At 37.9% G+C, this 19597-nt stretch overlaps 1 protein-coding gene and 1 long non-coding RNA gene across 3 annotated transcripts in view; one reads left to right on the top strand and one right to left on the bottom strand.

Annotated features, from left to right (window-relative positions):
- Positions 1–340: 340 nt before the first annotated feature.
- LOC119144648 lies at positions 341–6043 on the bottom strand. The gene is made up of 5 exons (XR_005103182.1): positions 5882–6043; positions 4854–4897; positions 3204–3260; positions 1858–2096; positions 341–735 (listed from the first exon to the last, which is right to left on the bottom strand). It is a non-coding gene; the product is annotated as an uncharacterized LOC119144648 (long non-coding RNA).
- Positions 6044–6189: 146 nt separating this feature from the next.
- Positions 6190–19597, top strand: part of TMX3 (thioredoxin related transmembrane protein 3) — a 29542-nt gene continuing 16134 nt past the window's right edge. Inside the window, exons 1-8 of one of the 2 annotated variants that reach the window (XM_037380243.1) lie at positions 6190–6310; positions 6549–6603; positions 10961–11000; positions 11928–12051; positions 15157–15202; positions 15932–16012; positions 17418–17517; positions 17767–17844. In XM_037380243.1, the coding sequence (XP_037236140.1) occupies positions 6265–6310; positions 6549–6603; positions 10961–11000; positions 11928–12051; positions 15157–15202; positions 15932–16012; positions 17418–17517; positions 17767–17844 (570 nt within the window). In that variant the 5' untranslated portion in view covers positions 6190–6264. The remainder of the gene's footprint in view (positions 6311–6548; positions 6604–10960; positions 11001–11927; positions 12052–15156; positions 15203–15931; positions 16013–17417; positions 17518–17766; positions 17845–19597) is intronic. The other variant, XM_037380244.1, reaches the window with a different exon arrangement.

The raw sequence follows: 19597 nt of genomic DNA, 5'->3' as shown, positions 1-19597 counted from the left end.
GCTGGGTGCCAGTGGCCAGGCAGGAGCAACCCATGTGCCCAGAGCTGATGGAGGTTATGGTCACTTATAACATCCCTTAACAATTGAATCTTCCCCAACACCTTTCATCTTCAAGAGTCTGACCCTTCAACAGTAATGAAGGGGGTGCAGGTAGATGGTGATTATCAGGTGTGAAAATGGAGCCTCCCATGAAGGTAAAGGCTGGAAGCTGGTTACAGAGGTTGGCTCCTGCTCTGCCTCCAGATTTGCAACTTTTTGACAGACATGCAAATGTCGTTCACTTATATGACACTGTCTAATCAGGTAGTCATTAAGATAACGCAGAAAAGCTATGTAACATTGTTTATTGGCAAGCAACCATTGCTTTAGTAACAATATTATGTCAGATACTGATGTAACTGAAAAGTCTGAAATGGGAAAGATATAATGGGAAAGATAAGCCTACTTACTAGTGCTAAGGAACAATTCTGTATTTTTTTTGTAAACTGATAAAACCTGATGGGAAAGCGTATTCTACTTTAACTTTACATCTGACGTGGGTTCAGAGCATATGAGATCTGTAAGTCATCCACTCCATACCATTGGGAGCCGTACCCTTAAGTGAATGACAATAATGGAAACGGGCCCTCAGATCCTGGATTCTGCACAGTTCCATCAAGTTAAAGAAGAACTTCTTGTCAAACGAGTTGATGTAAATTCCAAAAGCATTACTTCTTTGGCTGCAACCATCTTTCTCTGTTAAAAAAAAACCATGCAAGTACAGGCATTTAGTTTTCTAGCTAGGTCTAGAAATCATCAAGATGTACAAGTAATATCTGTTTTAATTATTCTGAATCAGGTCCTTAAGAATTCACTAATAACTTCTGTCTGTGTGCCATTTTGACTTTTTGCCTATTTACTGACTCAGATTCCAAGGTTCCTATTTGCCAGGTAGCATCTGATGCACACCAAGAATATTTTTAAATGTAACTTCCCACACTATTGCTAATGTATTTTGACTTAAATTACACCACCAGCTATGTTAACCAATATTAATTTAAAGCATATTTTCTTATGCTTTATTGTCCTTTCCTCCTATATGCTGAATATTTTGCTAGAAAATGATGTAGATAAGTTGGGGACAACATACTGTTGAATAACTTTTTACATTTCCTCTGGGTCTCCCAAGAATACAATGGATCTGTTCAGGTTCCTATAGTCAGATGGACAAGTTTTCTGGCAATCAGAAAATTGAAGTGTAATAAATCTAAATAGAAATCTTGATAGGACAGCTCCCTAGAGTTTCATACATTTCTTTTGCATTAATTATTCTCTTGGAGTTTCAAACTATATCCAATCAGTGTTGTAACATAGAGAAAATCACTGCACTAAGCATAACAGAAATTCAAGTGTGAAAACCACTCCTCAACTGAAGTGCAATTGCAAGCATTGCAAAAAATCACTTCAAAGTGTCTGTAAACTTTTCTTTTTTTTTTTTTTTTAAAAAAAAGACTGCATTAACTAGCTCTTAAAGACTGTCAAATGACATCGTGGGCACAGATCTGATAACTGCCAAATGAAAAAACCACCACCAACAACAAAAAAATCCCCCAAACAATCAGAACACAGAAAGATTATTTCCAATAAAAATAACTGCAATGCCAATTTTGTTTCACCAAGGTAAAAGCTGTAAAACCACATTCTAAATTTGGATAAGAATATTCCTATATTACTTGTATTTCTTGAAGTGAATCATGGTCATCTTAGCTGCACAAATTCAGTTTCACTCCTACCCTGAGTAAAATATAGATACTTAGCACTTAAAACTTATTTTGCAGCAAATGCCTATGTGGAAAGAGTGGATGGGCATTTTTTTACCTAAAAGCTAAGTGTAGCTGCTGGTTAATAAGGCCATGGCTGCATGATGGCGCCTGTCCACCTGCTTGTGGCCATGCCAAGCCGCATTACAAGGAGGTCATGAATCTGCTGGAGCTGCACAAACAGGTCCCTGCTGCATGTGGGTGTCAAGAGGTGCTGTGGCAGGATGGCTGCAGGGATGGAAACTCGCAGAAGCTGCTGTCACATCACAGGCATTGCTCCAGGATCTGCCCGACAGTCTGGGCATGGTGTGAGAGGAGAGCTAATGTTAGTATCCCATGTAATTACATATTATGCTGTGTAATTACCTGTAATTGCCTATTATTTATAAAATGCCGTACTTATGGAGTATTATTAAAACTTTTCTATGGTAGCATAGTCCTGTTCTTGTCAATGTTTCTAGTGTAGAAATCACATCCTTTATGTACTAACACATCAATCTGGACATTAAACTGGCTCTGACATAACTTTTTGGTCATCATTTCAATCTCTTAAAATGGACAAATCAGAAACAAAACGTATGAACTTAATGCCGGAGACACGAAAACCTAAGACTGAATATTCTAACATTACATTTTTGAAGAAATATATTTTTACTTCACTTTGCTTATATGCCCAAATTTCTCCTCCATATAGCTCTGATAGGGAGGATGCAAGAAAAATACCTATGATCAGCCATGAGAATCAATATTCAGTATATACTCGATAATATGTAAATTCTCAATTTAATTTTCAGATTATGTAGTACCAAAATATAGGAGGTTCTACAGTGATATATTATAAATGTTAAAACAAACTGTAAAGTAAACCCAGACAAAAAAGGAAAATGTTATTTTTGTAATACACCCAAGGACCACCAGGTGCCTCTGTAATAAAAGGAATGTAAAAATGTAATGTTTCAAACAAAAATTCAATCTCCAACCCACCAAAAAAAACCCCAACAACCCAACCCAAAAAACAACCCAACCCCTAAGGATCAGTTGAAGTTGTTATAAAAACTAACATTATGTGGAAAGGTGAAATGTTAATATAAGATCAGCCAAATTCTGCTGCCAGTGTCAACAGTATTAATGCCATCACAATTAAGTTTTCAATTCAGATTCTACTTCATCTTGCACCTTGCAAAAACTGCATTCTCATGCAAAACATGTAAAAACTCCCCAAAGAGTACCAGATAACATGCAATCATCTGTTTTTCTAATTAGACATCAAATTATTCCACTACAAGTTTATCACTACTTTGAATTTAGCTATGATTAATGGCAACCGTATTACCAGTTAATTTTATGAAACAGACTTAGGCTGTATCTATAGGAAGGTACTGACACACTTAAAGTGGTACAAACCCAGAATCATAAATGCAGTCACAATAGGGAGATACTACATAACAGTACAGCTTATTCCTGTAATGGAAGAGAAATAAACAGCACTAACATAAACTGTTTATAGCAGCATAATTTTGCACATTATCTATTACAAAATTCAATATTTAATGATACAGTTACTGATATTCTTGCTTGTAATACTACCTGTATTACATATGAAGACGCAAGAAGAGTGGACAATGTGTATAAACAAACTGAAAATCTTGCAACAGCAAAAAAGCTCTGAAAAGCAGCCTTCAGCAGGCCACAAGGTGAAGCTTGTATCTTGTCTTTGTTGAATCTCCCCATCTACCAGTTTCAAAAAGAGAACTATGTAGGACAGCAGGACCATTAAATCTTCCTAACATTATGGTCTGGGAGGAGCCTTTGAAATCTTGTATGTGAACTTGTCTGTTTCATTTCCAATGTTTCATTGATTGCTGACCTTCCTAGAATTCCTACCTTTTCCTGCTGTATCTCCCAGGATTTCAGCAATATTCTCTGTGCTTTTGGCTTCTTATCTTTCTCTGTCTTTTTTTTTTTTATACCTCCTGCTCAGTTCATTTACTAGTCATCCCTCTTCTTCTTAAATTATTTTTCTTACACTAAACTAGTTTTTATTTTTTTAAAACAATCTATTTAATATAATAAAACAATATTTTATTAAACAATCTATTAATAGCAATTTATTAATCCCATATTTTGTTTCAAATTAAGTATTCATAGTAGAAATAATATAAACACAAAAATCCTTGAGATTTCTCTAGACCTCATCTATCATTATCCTATTTCTTTTGCATGCCACATGCCTTTCCCAAAACATTTTTCCTACTTCAATTTCAAATATTGTTCAAGAACAGTGTATAGGTTTGCAGAAGACAACCGGCTCACAAAACGCAAAAGTTAGAACAATTGTATTCAATTATCTGCAGAGAAAATAAACCTCAAAGCTGACAAATACAACTTAAGGGATGTGCAAATAGCTTTATTCAAATCTATACAAAACTATACAAAATATTCCTTTCACTTTAAAAGTTATTAAAAGCCAACCATAAACTACCTGAGTAAGAGAACAGGATCACACTGATTTAGCATTTACTTGTCTGTTCCCATTTTCTCCGATATGGATTTTCCACTAAAGGATTGATGGAGTAAATTGTTTTCATTGTCTCAGTCTAGACAGCAGCCAGATAAGGATCAAAACAGATGCCAGTTCTCATTATTTGGTCAGGCATACAGACACCAAGTAGTAAGTATGGTACACAGAAAGTGAAATGCTGTGGAAAAGAAATTCTCTGTATTCAGTGAATAGTTTTCCTAGTTTATCCAATACAGATATTAGCAACCTAGTAGTTCTCCTATTGATGGGGGCAGGGGGAGGAGGGAAAGAAAATTCAAATAATCTTATCAAGACATGTAAAGCTGCATCATCTTTCAGTCAAAGGCAGGTAAGAAAGAGATTTCTACCACAGGCCAGAGTCAGGTACTTTTGAATTCTAACATGAGCTGTGGCATACACTGTCATGTCTTGACCTGTATCTCAGCCAATAAACCTATGGTATGGTAGTTGGCTTTTCCAAAGGGCTGGACAACTCTGGGGATCATTTGATGAATCCAACATGCTATACTCACAAAGCATTAAGTGAAGGGGAGGTCCTTACCAGGCTGGGTACAGCCTAGTGAGGAAGGTGAAATCCAGTTATTTTTTATTGCTAGAGAAGAAGTACCTACATATAGGTACAAGCACACATGCACACACACAGAAAGCAGCCCAACAGTGAGGCAACTGCAATGTCTGCTGCTTGTACACCCTATCATTAGAAAAAGAGACTTGGACTCTTAAGTCAAAGGAACTGAACTGTCACTGGAAAGAATATATCCTTCTCCAGCAAACACCTCAAACATTTGCATGTAAAGCTGAGAAAAGTAACTCCAGTGTAGGGGAGAAAGGCGTGTGTAAGAACTTACACTGAAGTAGTCAAAACTGAAAAGGAGCCAATCCCAGAATCACAGAATGGTTGAGGCTGGAAGGGTCCTCTGGAGGTCATCTGCTCCAACCTCCCTGTTCGAGCAGATTCACCTAGGGCTGGCTGTTCAGGGCCATGTCCAGGTGGCTTGTGAGTATCTCCAGGGTGGGAGACTGGTGGGGCAGTGCTGGGTCAACCGCACACAGAAAAAGTGCTTCCTGATGTTCGGAGGGAACCTCCTGTTTCAGTTTGTGCCCGTTGCCTCTTGTCCCGTCACTGGGCACCACTGGAAAGAGCCTGGCTCAGTCCTCTTTGCACCCTCCCTTCAGGTACTTACACAGATTAATAACATTCCCCTTGAGCCTTCCCTTCTCCAGACTTAATAGTCCCAGACCTGTCTGGGACTCTTTTAAAAAGTCTCTCAGCTGGATTATTTGCCCTTCTAGGACCTACAGATCTGTATTGAAAGAAAGACAAGCTAGCTGAAAACAGGAAAGATTGTAAGAGGTTTTAAAGAATGATAAAGAGAATGATACAGACATTATGCAGCAGGGAGCAAGCCTGTATTTTCCTAAACGTGCATAAGGAGAGTTGCTGACATAGCAGTATCAGTAAGTGGTATGGGATGCGCTCTACCCATGGAAGACAGCTGGCAGCATGACAGGTGGTACGCGCTTTTCTCCTGAAACTCACTTTCAAGGAATCAGAGCATTGATTTCAGTGAATGAGAGAGGCTGGTGGGCCCCAGCTCTGGAAACCACTCGGGAGATGACAACGGCCACACGCGCCGAGACCGTCACTGCGTCAGGGCGCCACAACCGCCCCCTCCCCGCCTCCGAGGGCGCGTTTCGGCGGCGAGGAGACCCGGGCGCCGGCGGGGGCGCACCGTCCCGCGGCCGGGCCGTGGCTGCCGTTACTCCCCTCCGGCGGACCCACCGCGCCCTCCTTCCCCCGCCCACCCCCCGCCGGCCCGCGCAACTCTGCCCACGGCCGCCGCCTCCGCGCCTGCGCAGTGCCCAGGGGTCCCGCTGCCGCACGCCGCTTCCCCTTCCGGCCGTGCCGCGGCTGCTGTCAACATGGCAGCGCCGGGCGGGCGGTGGAGGTGGCTCCTCGGGGCGGCAGGTAACTGCTGGGCGGCCGCCCTCGAAGGCGGGAGGAGGGCTGGGGGAAGCGGTGGGCAGCGCTGCGGCGGCCGGGGCCGGGTGGGAGGTGCGGGGCGGCGGGAGGCCTGGGGGGGAGCGCTGGGGGCGTGAGGGGAGGGGGGAAGGGCGCGCTGGCGGTGAGCCTGTCCGCTGGAGTGGGTGAGCACCCCCGGCTGGGCCTGGAGATCACTCACGGTGCGCTTTTCCTTACCTCGCAGTGGTTGCACACGTGTTGGCATCGGGTGCGGGTTTTGTGGAGGATCTAGACGAGGCGTAAGTACTAGGCTGCCTTGCCTTTTTGCTTAAATATCGTTTATCTTTTTTGCGGGGGGTGACCCCAGACGGACAGCTTTGTGCAGAGTGTGGTTGTCAGGAGAGCTACCCTGAAAAAGTTTGTCTTTTTTCTTAGCAGGAATGGCAGAAGGATTGTGGCCTGGATAAAGTAGGTGCAGTTAATGATGCTGAGGAAGACTTTAATTTTGCAGGTTTTTTAAAGCTGTATTACAGATGCTGTTGCCAAAAAGCCTTCTGGGGCCTCCTTGTTCTTTCTTTTTGGTAGAGCAAATATATTGGTGAATTGGTGGCTGCCCCAAGTAAAAGCTGCTTGCGTTTAACCAAATTCTTCATTAGAGGTTGCTGCATACCTGCTGCAGGGAGTTGGGAGAAGGAATATAAGTGCATTCATGCATGACTATAAACAGTAGACGGAAGGAGGCCTGCAGGACTAGTTCATGGCTGCTTGAGGTGCCAATTACATTCCAGTGTAAAAGTGTGCTTTTACAAAAGGTTAAACCCTGAGACCGTGGAGGTGTTTAAATGGGTAGTCCTGCCCCTTAACTTGGTTGTGTAGTACTGTTCGGGTACTGCGTTTCTTTAGCAGCTTGATGGCTATGTAATTGCTGTTCCCAGTAAAAACTAACTTTCCAAACATGAATTTATTTATTTTTTGCCAGAACAGTAAGTTGATCTAAAGTGCTACAAAGTTGCATGATTATTAGAATTGAAATAGAAGATACAGAAAATACTAGCTGGTAGGAGAGGAGAAGGTGGCATTAGATGGCACTTCATGATAAAGTTAAGACTGTCAAAAGTGATGTTTTCATGAGGTTTTGATCCTTAATAAATTGCATCATAGAGCTAAACAGTCAGAAAACCATTTAGTTTTTTACCATATTGCTCATTCAGCTACAGCAGATAATTGCAGGATCAAATGAGGTGCAGTAGAATTACGGGGTTGGGAATAGGAATGTATGGATGGAGGGTACTGAAGACACATCAGATACATCAGCATCCCTGACTGGTGTTTTAAGTGTTGTGAAAAAAGCAACTGAAGTACGGGAACTGCTTTGACTTGATTTTTTTAAAGCTTGGTTTTGAAAAAAAGCCTCATATTTTCAAGGACTAAAGGTAAAGAGGCTAAGTGAATAAAATAGCATGTATTTGTGCTCCAGCATTGTGTTCCCATATCATGTTTTCACAGGTGTAAATTTAAATGTAGTTGCTCTTTTGGAGTGAAGAAGCATAATTTTGTAGTCACATAATTTTTTATGAAATAGCTGGTAAAAGAAAATTTTATTTTACAACACTTGGGTTTTTCAGCTACAAACTACACAGATGTCTGTATTTGCAATTGGGAGTAAGAATTAAATAGTGAGTTGTTCAGGACAGGTTTGGTTGTAGGGGTTTTTTTTTCCTTCTTAGATAATTGGCAAATAGTCTAAAAGGTCAGGAAAACAATTTTTTAAAAAATTGGAGTGATAACTGGTGAAAGTTTCAAGTTTTCCATTTTATAGATACCTAAATACAGAGGTTTTGCTGTTGCTGAAAACTTTGGGGTTTATTTGAGTTTTGGTAGTTGCAAACAATGCCTGCTAGCACAAGGTGCAGGTCCTTTTCCCAAGCTTACAATTTATAGGAAAACAAGTAGCAGGTAAGAACTAACAGAGGTGCAAGTTACTCGGCATCACCCAGCAGGGTTGTGGAAGGGATGCAAAAGAAGAGCTACAGTTCCTATCAGCTTATGCTGATCTAATTGCTGTCTGCCTCACAAGATGAGTACTGATCTGGTATTTGCAGGCTTGTTCCAGTATGATAACAAAGGAGACTGAAAAGGGAAATATTTTTCTGTCTGTGAGGATGTGTTTCAGGATCAAGGCAGGATCAGAAGCATCAGAAACAGTGCAGGGGGGGTGAGAAGAGACAGGAAGGAACAGAAACAGCAGCTTGGTTGGTTGAAGGCCCTTGTAGTTGTGGTCTTGGTCTTCAGTCTTGATTCATGCTTGTTTCTTTTAGCCATTAGTGAAGAAGTGGGGTGCACGGATTAAACGGAGGTTGAGCCAACGTTTGATCATGTAGTGCCAGATGTTGGGAAGGTGTATGTATTTGAGACAAATAATTTTGGTTCAGGGATGTGCAACATCTGTCATCTTTCCACCAGTATGATTATGCCTGTGTCAGCTGACAAGGGAGAGGATTGTACACAACAATTAAAAAAAGGCACTGAAATTTTATGCTTGGAAATGTATTTATAGGGCCTAGAAACAGCACCTTCAGAAAATTCTTAAATACCCATTTCCATTTTCGTTCAACAGTATGTTGAACTTTCATAATACTGTCTAATAATTTATTGATTGATATTACCAAAACTAGAATGAGTTTAGATAGTTGGTTTTTGTCACAATTCAGATTATAGTTTCTGTGGAAGTTGATTAAATAAGTGCGTGTAAATGAGTGGTATAACTTGAAATTCATTATAGTAAAAGCTACAGTATTTTTTATAATATCTTCGGCCAAAGTTATTAAATTGCATTGGAATGTCTGCTTCCAGATGTTTCTTTTCTTTCCCCCTTTTCCTTGCTGTCTGCTGGTTTTGTAAGATTTCAGTCTACCTTTCTCAGTGCTTTAATGCTCTTTGCAATCTCCCATAAAAATCATACTGTGGCAGGGGGACGAGAAGTCTCATTGCAAATCCTTTTACAAACAAACACTAAATCATAGCACGGGCCAGGATCTGACAATTCATTAGCTGCTTTCTGCCTCTTGCATCATAACCAATTATGTGACATTGGTTTTGGAAGTTAGCTGGAGCTTCGTTAGAGTTCTCAAGAGATGCTAGGCTCTTAACTAGTTTTTCCAGTAGTTCTGTAGCACTTAGGGTGGTGAAGTAAATTTTTAGCGAGGTGGTCAGCTAGGCAATTTTGTGACTTAAAAATGCAGCTTTCCTATAACAGTTCTGTGTTAGTTACTGCAAATACCTTTTTCTGCTGTACAGGCTTTGCAACCTTGGTATGCCATCAATAAAATAAAAAAGGCTCGAATCTACCAGTGAAAAGCTGCAATTCTAAGTTTCAAACACCCGGTGCTGTAATTAGGTTATATTCATGATTTCTGAATTATTTCTTTCAAACAGTAGGCCAGCATCAGCATTAGTATTTCTTCAGGATCATTATGGTCCATTACAAATGATTTAATTTTAAATAAAGTATAATAAATGTTCTCTGATTCTGTTTACTGCCTATGAGCTATTTATAGGCATGCAGCATATTGGGAATTGATGACTTGGGCTATAGCTTCTATTAATTGGATCTTGAAGTGTAGATCACACACTTACTGTGTAATTATATATATATATATATTCATCTCCTTTCACAGTAAGTGTTACAGTAAGAATGTTGTATACCATATTTTACAGCATGTGACATTACTACCAGTTCTAGTTACTTTTACAAAGCCCATCTTACAAAAACAAACCTTACATTAAAATTCTGGTTATGTAATTCTCAACATAGAAATAAAATAATACAATAATTTCTATGATCTTGTAGTGACAACAGTTCAGTGAAATGTGTAAGCAACACTTCAAGAGGTACCAAGGAACTTTGATTTATCATGTTGTATTTTGTTTAAGAGGGTTTAACATTTAGTGACAGATTTAGGATTAATAAAGCTAGTCAGTTCATGAAGATGTCATTAGCCAAGTGTTTGGTACTACATGTGTATCTCTGTTATTGATAAAAACTTGAACATTTTTATTCCGTTAAGTTGGTTTCTTGTGCACACCTTTGATAAAAATATAAACTGACATACCTATAGCAGAATGTTGAAGGAGGTTGAACTAAAATTGCTTTGCATGTTAAGATTAAAGATCATTTGTTTAGTCTACACTCAGTAAACCTAAGATTAACAGCATAAACCCATGCTGAGTCTCTATTAGTTGATCTATAAAAATGCAACATGTTCTAAACAGTCAACAACAGTATTTAATATAATTAGAACAGCTGCAAAATATTACATACCCTAATCAAATATCTTTTGTGTGTTTTGGTGTTTTCAGATTCCTTACTGTTTTCCTGGGTGGGTTTTGTGTTGTTTGTTTTGGTTTTTTTTCTTGTCTTGGCAAATAGTTAGAGAAACCTAATGAATGCAACTGTGTAGGTAGTATCACATGCAGGGACAATCTTAATACTGAAAAATAACTATTTCCTCCTTATTCCCGTCCAAAAAGAAAGAAACAAAAGAGAAATCTTGTATCTGTAGTTTTATACCAACTTAATTGTAGGCTTTGTCTGTTTCACACACACTTATTTATTTTCTGATATATCATATATTGATTTAATTTTTCCCTTCCTAGGTTTAAAGAAAACCGTAAAGATGATATTTGGCTCGTGGATGTGAGTATATGAGAAAAATTGGAAACCTCTTAGTAGAAATCAAAACAAACTGTATAATGCTGTACTCTGTAGTAAGGTTGCTTCTTTGTTTGGAAGATCATTTGTACATGGTGCAGAAAAAATTACATAATGGTAATTCTTCTGACAGGATGGATAAGCAATCTGTCTATTGTTCAGGATGAACCAGGATTTAGATGGAGTACTGCATGCTGACAGCCTTCGTTCTATATTTTATAGTCCTTAAAAAAGAAAAGCAGATTACCTGTCACTTACAGTCAGGAGGTGATAACCTCTGTTCAGAAATTTTATAGTTCTGTTCTCTAGTTGTACCAATTAATTTGTGTTCTAATATTTAGCACTCTCAAGCATGAGAGGCTGCTTTTACTTCAAATACGATAGAAAAGTAAAAAAAGCCTCTCACACTTGAGGCAGTGGTCCTTATTTCAGAGGCAAAGAGTTATTAGATTGAGCTTGTTTGGGAATGAGATGAAATTTTTTTCTAGCTAACCTAAATATGAACTGTAATTATCAAATTGTGTAGTTCAGGTTTGTAGGTTTTGAGTCATGAAAACTATATGTGCTGATTCAGAATTGATCGGTAATGTATAGGAAAACAAAATCCAGCTTTGTTAAGTAGTGATCTGATCTTGTTATACCAAAACATTGATATCTTCGATAATAATTTCACTGAGGTGTTGCAGCAAGACGTAGGCAGAAAGATGAAATGAAGTCTTTCAGCTCTGACTGACCCTGAGAAAATGGGATCAATTTTACAGTGTGCTTGTGTAAAAATAGTTGCTGGAAAATAAGGCTTGCTATTTATTTGGGACTTAATCGTAGAATCAACTTCTCTTATTATTTCTCTTCATTAACTTCTCTCTCTCCTCCCTTTATTTATTTATTAAATCAAATGTATTTGCTTCTCAGTTTTATGCACCTTGGTGTGGCCACTGCAAGAAACTGGAGCCTGTGTGGAATGAAGTGGGTATAGAAATGAAAAACATGGGCTCTCCAGTAAAAGTTGGGAAGATGGATGCAACTTCCTTTTCTAGTAAGTATGATTTGGTTAGGGGTAATTTCATGACATACACTGTTTTGAAACTGTTCTTCATTTCTTAAAGTCATTCTTCTGTATCATAGCAAATGTATGCAAACAGTCATTGCAGAACAATTTCCTGATCTTTTCATTTCTAAAAGTGACAACATGCTGTAGTATGTGGGTTTTATCACGCTTGTTTCTGCTTGTGTAGGGAATTCTTCCTGACAAATGGAAGGTAAAAGATTTTTTCAAAGATCTGCTATTGATACGCTTCTCGGAGTACCATTATACAAGCATCTTTGTGGTGTGTGTCTCTTGACAATATCTGATTTTAGTGTTTGTATTGCTGTTGGAGTGTCCTTGAGCTCTTGCTGTTACTCTCTTCAGTTATCAGTCCTTAAGATGTTAGACCAAAAGCCTGCTGAAATCGCTGAAGTCGTTACATCAGTGTTGAGCCAATTTCTCCCCATGTTTCTCTGTAAATGTCTTGAATCAATTTCAGATATCTTAATGCTTGCTTTTTTGATGATGCCTTACATATGTGCTGACCTTTTCAGAGAAAACCCAAAACCTTAGGTATTCAGAGAAGTGGTTTGGGTAGACATGAGAGAATTGTTGCATGCTTCGCAGTATTTTCTTAGTTTTAGGGTACTTGTTTATTGTCATTTCACTTATGTCTACATTGAACATAGGGAGCAGTGGGACCAAGTGAGACCTGTATGTAATAAAGCTCAGTTAATAATGTAATGTTTTTAATTAATACCCATTAATCCTGATCATTCAGGATTGTCACATTTACATAAAATATTATGCAGAATGCTTTTTTTCAAAGATACTCCAGTTTTTCGGTGCTTACATGTAGCAGAGTTTGGCCTTTTGACATCAAAATGATTTTTATCTCAAACACTAATTTATTGTATGTAACTGTTTCGTAAAGCCATGTAAATCTGACCTCATGTTTCATCTTAAAGATACCTATTTGCTAAAGAAGCTAAAGAAAAATAAGTCTGGGGAAGAATTTAACTTCAAAAGTGGGAATAGATCTGGTGGATCTCTAATATTCCAGTCGTGTATAAAATTTTAAATCATACACATTGTATAAACTTTTACTCTGAAATATTTGCATCTGTCATCCTGATACCACATTTTGTATTTGATACCTGAACAGAATTGAAACATTTGTTTTGTTCTAGAATTTGGTTTTACATGTTTAAAAATTACTAAAAACTGCAAGGGTCTCTTTGTGCCCTTGAAATGTTTTTCTTCTCAGATTTGTTACCAGTTTTATGAAGAATAGAGTCCAATAAATCTTTTGAAATAGTTTCATGCTTTTATTTTGAAAGTGGAAATTTTACAACATCTGGATATGAAAAGCTCAGCCAACTCTACTTAATGTCTTCTCAGTAATTCAATCTTGAGAACATCAGAAGGAAATGCAGCTGGGCATACACATGTAACTAAGAAGGAACTTCAGTGGTTGGCTCTGCATAGTTTGTGTTCCTAATAAGAATATGAAATAGCGTGAAAAATCTGAACTCTGGGTAGCTTGTCATCAGAGAATTGACATCCTAGATGAACATATAAAGCATCCAATACCTGTTGCCTCTGGTAGCTGTTAGGGATGAGGATACAGCAGTTATATCAACCTGGCATGTTATCAGTTGAATTTTCACGGGAGTTAGCCTCAGAAGTTCACTGAATGTGCTCAAAAGTAGAAACACGTCACACTGGAGGCTACCATAATTGCTGCTGTTTGCCTATACTGCGTTCTTCATATCAAGAAGTGAAGGTGATGGTAGAAATAAGTCGCTTCCGTGATGTTGAGTGGATTTTAATAATCTCCGTGGCTAGGCTGTTTAAAAAAATATATTAAAAAATGTCTTTTTTGGGGTTCTCCTGACTGCTGAAGAGCTATGCAAGGAGAAATTAGCTGCCTGTCAACAGCTCTTGTGATTGAATGTTCTAATACACATTTTAATGCATTCTAGTTCTGTGTAGTATAACTGTGAGAGAAAAGGATCAGAATTAAATTGATTCTGTACACATATTTCTTAGATCAGCCTCCTTTGACTAAGATATTGGTAGGTGAGCCACTAGTTTTATTTAGTTCTGTATGGTTAAGGTTTTGCTCCAGGCAAGCAACCTTAGGGTCATGATTTCTAAACTGTTACTCGGAGCGCTGCACACAAATCCTCCCATGCCTGCTGCTTTTGCATGTGGTTGGTAGCTTCAGAATGTTAATGTTAAAAGTATTGAATCTTGGTGATTTTTGTGTGCAGGGGTTGTTTTTCAGTAGGGAATTGCACAAACATTGTCAGAATTTTAGACTTATTTTAGCTTTTTTTGAAGACTACTTAGTTTAACTTTTGGGAGACACTGAACTGACTGGCAAGTGTAGTTTAAGGTGGCAGTTGCTATGTTGACAGCTGGAAAGGTGGTTGCAAATTGTACTTCTCTAATTAATGGGAGCAAGATACAAGGTTTTAAACAAATGTGAGGTGGAGGAAAAAGTTCTGCAGTTGTCTTACTTTTTACCACTTCAGTAAGCAGCAGGTAACTGATAGCTTAGAAAGTGTCTGTTTCTGGTGAAGTTGATGTCTGTTGATATTTACCTCTGCAGAATATGTTTTAAAAACTTGACTTTTTTGTAACTACTACAGTATTTTACTGCACTTTTTTTGTTACCCATTACTGTAGCCCATGGGTAGTTATTTTTATTTTATATTTCTTATAAGAATTAGTATTTACAATTCTACATCCGTGATACTTAATTCTTGCCTCTGATGCTTTCAGCCAATTGTTTGTACATATTAAAGGCATACTACCTGGTGAAAACTGACCAAGCATGTCTATTTAGAGGATTCTCCTGCCATTTGACTTGTGACATATGATTTGAGAGCCAGTGCTGGGACCCTGCAGTACCTCTGAAAGAGGTCCAAAATTTAATGATACTGCTTCATAACAGCAGCTTCTTGAAAGCAAGTTAAAATTCATACTGAACTAAATTGTAAGTTTTCTCACTTATTTATGTGGCTTGCATAGTAAACTGTGTTTAAAGATTAAGGTAGGAGAGCAAGAAAGTCTTAGTTCACTTTGACCTTAACATGTTTCTTTCAGGTATTGCATCTGAATTTGGAGTGCGAGGCTATCCAACGATTAAGCTGTAAGTTAATGCTTCCCATTGGGTTTCTAACAGTTACCTATCCTACCACTTAGTGTTAATCTTTAAGGATGAAAACTTTGATGGCATAGAGATGCTTTGAAAACTGGGTTTATGTTTACTTTTTTCCTGTGAGTTTCCTAAACCTATAAGGATTCAAAGAAAGTCTGTTAGAATTAGGAAAGCTTACTTGAATATTCTTACAAAGTGAGTGTGCTACATCCTCTATCGGCAGAGTACAGTAAACTGACCAACACTTCATGGAAGCTTAACTTAATAGGTAAATTCAGATGGTTTTGCAGGTCATTTGATACTTTTCCATTATAAAAAAGCAGTAAAGAACTTTATATGTTTGTCTTTTATGACTAAGCCGTAAGCAGTATAAATACCGAATGTTTGGGGTTTGGGTTGGGTGTGGAGGGTTCTTTGTGTGGTCATAAGCAAATGTTCCAAATGATCTGTGTGTTTAAGAAAGTAAATGATTGCTGTGCACTAGAAAAAAAAAATAATCACAAAAGAATGTTAATTCTTATTACTCCATAATTGAATTGTATTGTATTATTGAGTTTTATATTTTGCTGACCACTTCTTTTACTTGATTATTTGAAAAATTACCTGGCTTACTGCTTGCTAAAAAGTGACTAATAAACACATGAGGATTAATTCTACATGTGCAGATGTAGTTTAATTGATTTCAATTCCGTTCTTCTTCTGTCTTTCTTATTTATCTAGCTTAAAAGGTGACTTGGCATACAACTATAGAGGACCTAGAACCAAAGATGATATAATTGAATTTGCTAATAGAGTGGCAGGGTAAGTATACTCTTCTGTGAGACTGGTTTTGGTGACTTAAAACTTCTGTAGGATTTTTGGGATGGGCCAAAAATTGAATTATTTAAAAAAGAACAAGACATTGACATGAAGTTAAAACCTATGATACATGCGGTTGTATGTGAGACTGGTGGGGAGTGGCATGGAGAAGATAAGTAGGGACTGGATAGTCACAATGCCTTCTTTACAGTGCAAGAACCAAGGTCTTTTCAAAGTATCAGAACGTATAAACAATGAAACTCATGGAAACTGGAATCAAGAATACTGACCTAAATACTGGTTGATAGACATCAGTACTAGGGCAGAATCTGTGTAATACTCAAAAGTTATCTTAGAAATCGGTTTAATATGTGCTTAGACATCTGAAAAGTAGCAGCATTTGGCAACATAAGGAAATTACTGTTACAGAATTATTCATAACAATTTCTGCTGGCTTTTTCTCCCTTCCCTACAGTGGCCTGTGGCCTCAAAATGTTATAGACTGTAATCTTTGGGGAGAAAAAAGAATCGCATTTCTTTCCTTCGTTCTTAAATATCATTAAGAAGCATTCATATAGGTATATAATATTAATTACTGTTCAGACTTCTGTAGTTTAGAAATATCAGTGATCTCAATTTGCCAGAATTTTGTAAGTTTATTTATTTCTAAGACCACATTTTCTAACTGCTGTGCTTACATTCAGAATTTTATCTCTCAAATGATTGAGACCTTATTGTAGCTGGGAAGACCATGTTGTGGCCTTTCATTATATAAAAAGAGCTTATAAGAAAGGTAGAGAGAGACTTTTTATCAGAGCTTGAACTGACAAGATAAGGAGTAATGGTTTTAAACTGAAAGAGGATATATATAGATTAGCTATTAGGAAGACATTCTTTACTGTGAGGGTGGTGAGGCACTGGAACAGGTTGCTCGGAGAAGCTGCGGATGCCCCATTCCTGGAAGTGTTCAAGGCCCGGTTGGATGGGACTTTCAGTAACTTGGTCTAGTGGATGGTGGTTGCCCATGACAGGGGTAGGGGTGGTTGGTTGGGCTAGATGATCTTCAAGGTCCCTTCCCACCCAAACCATTCTATGATTCTGTAGCCAGTAAATGGCATGTGTATTTACATCACGGCAGCAGCATTTTGTACTAAGATGTTAATTTCAAATTTAAGGGTGCTATTTGAGGAATATAACAAGTTTATGTGGGGGGGATTTTTAGTTTTTTTGCTTTTAGTTGAAACAAATAATAATTTGAAAAATTAAATGAATTTGCATTGGGGAACTTGTTAAAAGAAAACCACAAAAAAACAGTATGGCATTTTCTTGGAGATTTTTATTTGTTTGTGTTTTGCAGCTTGCAGCAACTGAGATTTTTCTTTCTCCTTTTTTTTTTTCTTCCTGCCAGACCTCTTATCAGGCCACTTCCTAGCCAGCATATGTTCGAGCATGTACAAAAGAGACATCGTGTACTCTTTGTGTATGTTGGTGGTGAATCTCCTTTAAAGGTGTGAAGCTTGGTTGAATAAAGGTGCTTCTTCGGGCTATTCACAGATGTAGTTTAAAATATTTTCTAAGAGAATTAAGTGCTTCCTTGTAATAAAATATCTTTTTTACGTTTACTGAACTGTATTTACAATCTTGCATCATAACCATATTTTTTAATTACTGTTTGAAGATAAGGTATGACACAAGACTTTTGTTTGAAGCATACTAAAAGTTCAGAAATTAAAAAAACATTGTTTGTATTTTTGCAGGAAAAATACATTGAAGTTGCTTCAGAACTAATAGTTTATACGTACTTTTTTTCTGCCTCAGAAGATGTGCTGCCTGAGGTAAGCTGTTCCAGTTTCTACTATTTTCACAGAAATGGTATAGTTCTCATATATGTAACTTTGCTGTTTTGATGGCACAGAGATGGCTTCTTAGAATGTATTTGTCTTTGATAAATTTCAGACTAATTACTGGTTGAGTCTATTTGGGGAAAGAATATAAAACAGGTTTCAGTCTGTTGTTGCTTTGTGTTGGCCAAGTTACTTGTTCAGTCATATTAATAAAATTAAACAAGTTAAGCAGAACTCAACGTGGACTGTACAACCTGCTCAGGAAGGTAGGTACTTTGGATTTTAGCTAATGCAAAGCTCTTGTTGCTCCTGACAGCCATTTCACCAACCACGTTTATAACTAGTCTGGGGGTCTGTGGTATGGAGTACCACTGATACCCTAATAATCAGAGAAGTAAGTGAAAAGATAAGTTATTTTCACCTTGTGCAATACAGCTAATCAAAACATTATTCTACCCAGGGATCAACCAGTCCAGTCTACTGGCTGCAGAATTCTCATATGGTTTTTTGGAGGATTCTGTAGCAAGGAAGTTATTCATAATTAGTCACAAGGGTGGCAAAAATTGCTGCCACTGTTGTTAGTCTAACCGTTGTTGCTTACACGTTGGAGCAAAATCAAGAGGCTTTTTTATTTGTTGTTATCTCATGAAGCCTACTCCATGCCTGATTATGCATGACTTTGAAATTAGTTTAGGATTAACAGGGTGAGAACTAGCATAATTTAGTTTTTTAGGCACCTGCGTTTTCCAAGATTGTAAGTAGAACTGACCTCATTATAAATAGTGTATTGTTAGATTTCTGGAAGCCTTGTATCAAAGGCTACCTCAATCTTAATATTGCTCTTTGCACTTCAGCCCCAGATGAGCAAGAAAAGTACTGGTCACTCGTGCAGTGGAAAGAGTGTAAAAAGCTGGAACTCTTTGAGATTGTGTGATCAGTGATGTAAGCCATGAGCTGTTTTTCCTACTAAATGTAATTTCCCACAAATGTCATTTAAACTTGAAGTAGTAACGGTATGCAATATTCTACAGAGAGAAGCAAAAATGTTACGGTCACTGGTTGTAAGTTGTAGTGAGATTTTGCATGACAGTATTCACTGTTAGGCTTAGTTTTGTCACCTTAGGTAATGTTTTTCCAAGCTTCAGACATTTTTTGCAAGCTGTAAGTTGCAAATAGATTGAATTGCCCTTTAAAGATGCTAAACTGTTCTGGGCAAACAAGAGAATAAAGCATCATCTAGAATTGCCACCTTTTTGCTCATTCATATAAGCTGTTACATTATAAACCTACTGCTTTTATGTTTTATTTCCAAGAAAAGATAATGCAGAATAATTGCAGAAGGCACGCAATTTGGAAAAGCACTCACGATACTTTTGTTGTTTCCCAAACATCAGTAAATTAGACAATTCAGCCAACATCACCATCAAAACTAAGCTCATGAGACAGTCCTTTATTAACCACAAGTGCTGTGAGAATTTTAACTTAGAATGGTAGCAAGCAGTGAGAAGTAGATGCAGTATTGCTTCTGTGGCAGTTTACTGAAGACATGAACTGAGTAAGATTCTTTTAGGTTCCAAGGGAAAGATTTCTACAGCCTGTAATTTTTTTTTTAGTAAGTTGCTGACCATCCTAAATATAATGTAATGGTATACAGGTGGTAATGCAGGCATTCATTGTTCTGTTTGCCTAAATTAGGGCTGAAGCTATGCCTTTATATTCCTGTCAGCCTGAACTACAGGAATTA

Source organism: Falco rusticolus, chromosome 3 (assembly GCF_015220075.1).
Source record: "Falco rusticolus isolate bFalRus1 chromosome 3, bFalRus1.pri, whole genome shotgun sequence".
NCBI lineage: Eukaryota > Metazoa > Chordata > Aves > Falconiformes > Falconidae > Falco > Falco rusticolus.
Note: the sequence above shows the minus strand (reverse complement) of the source record. Positions and strands in the feature narration are given on the sequence as shown.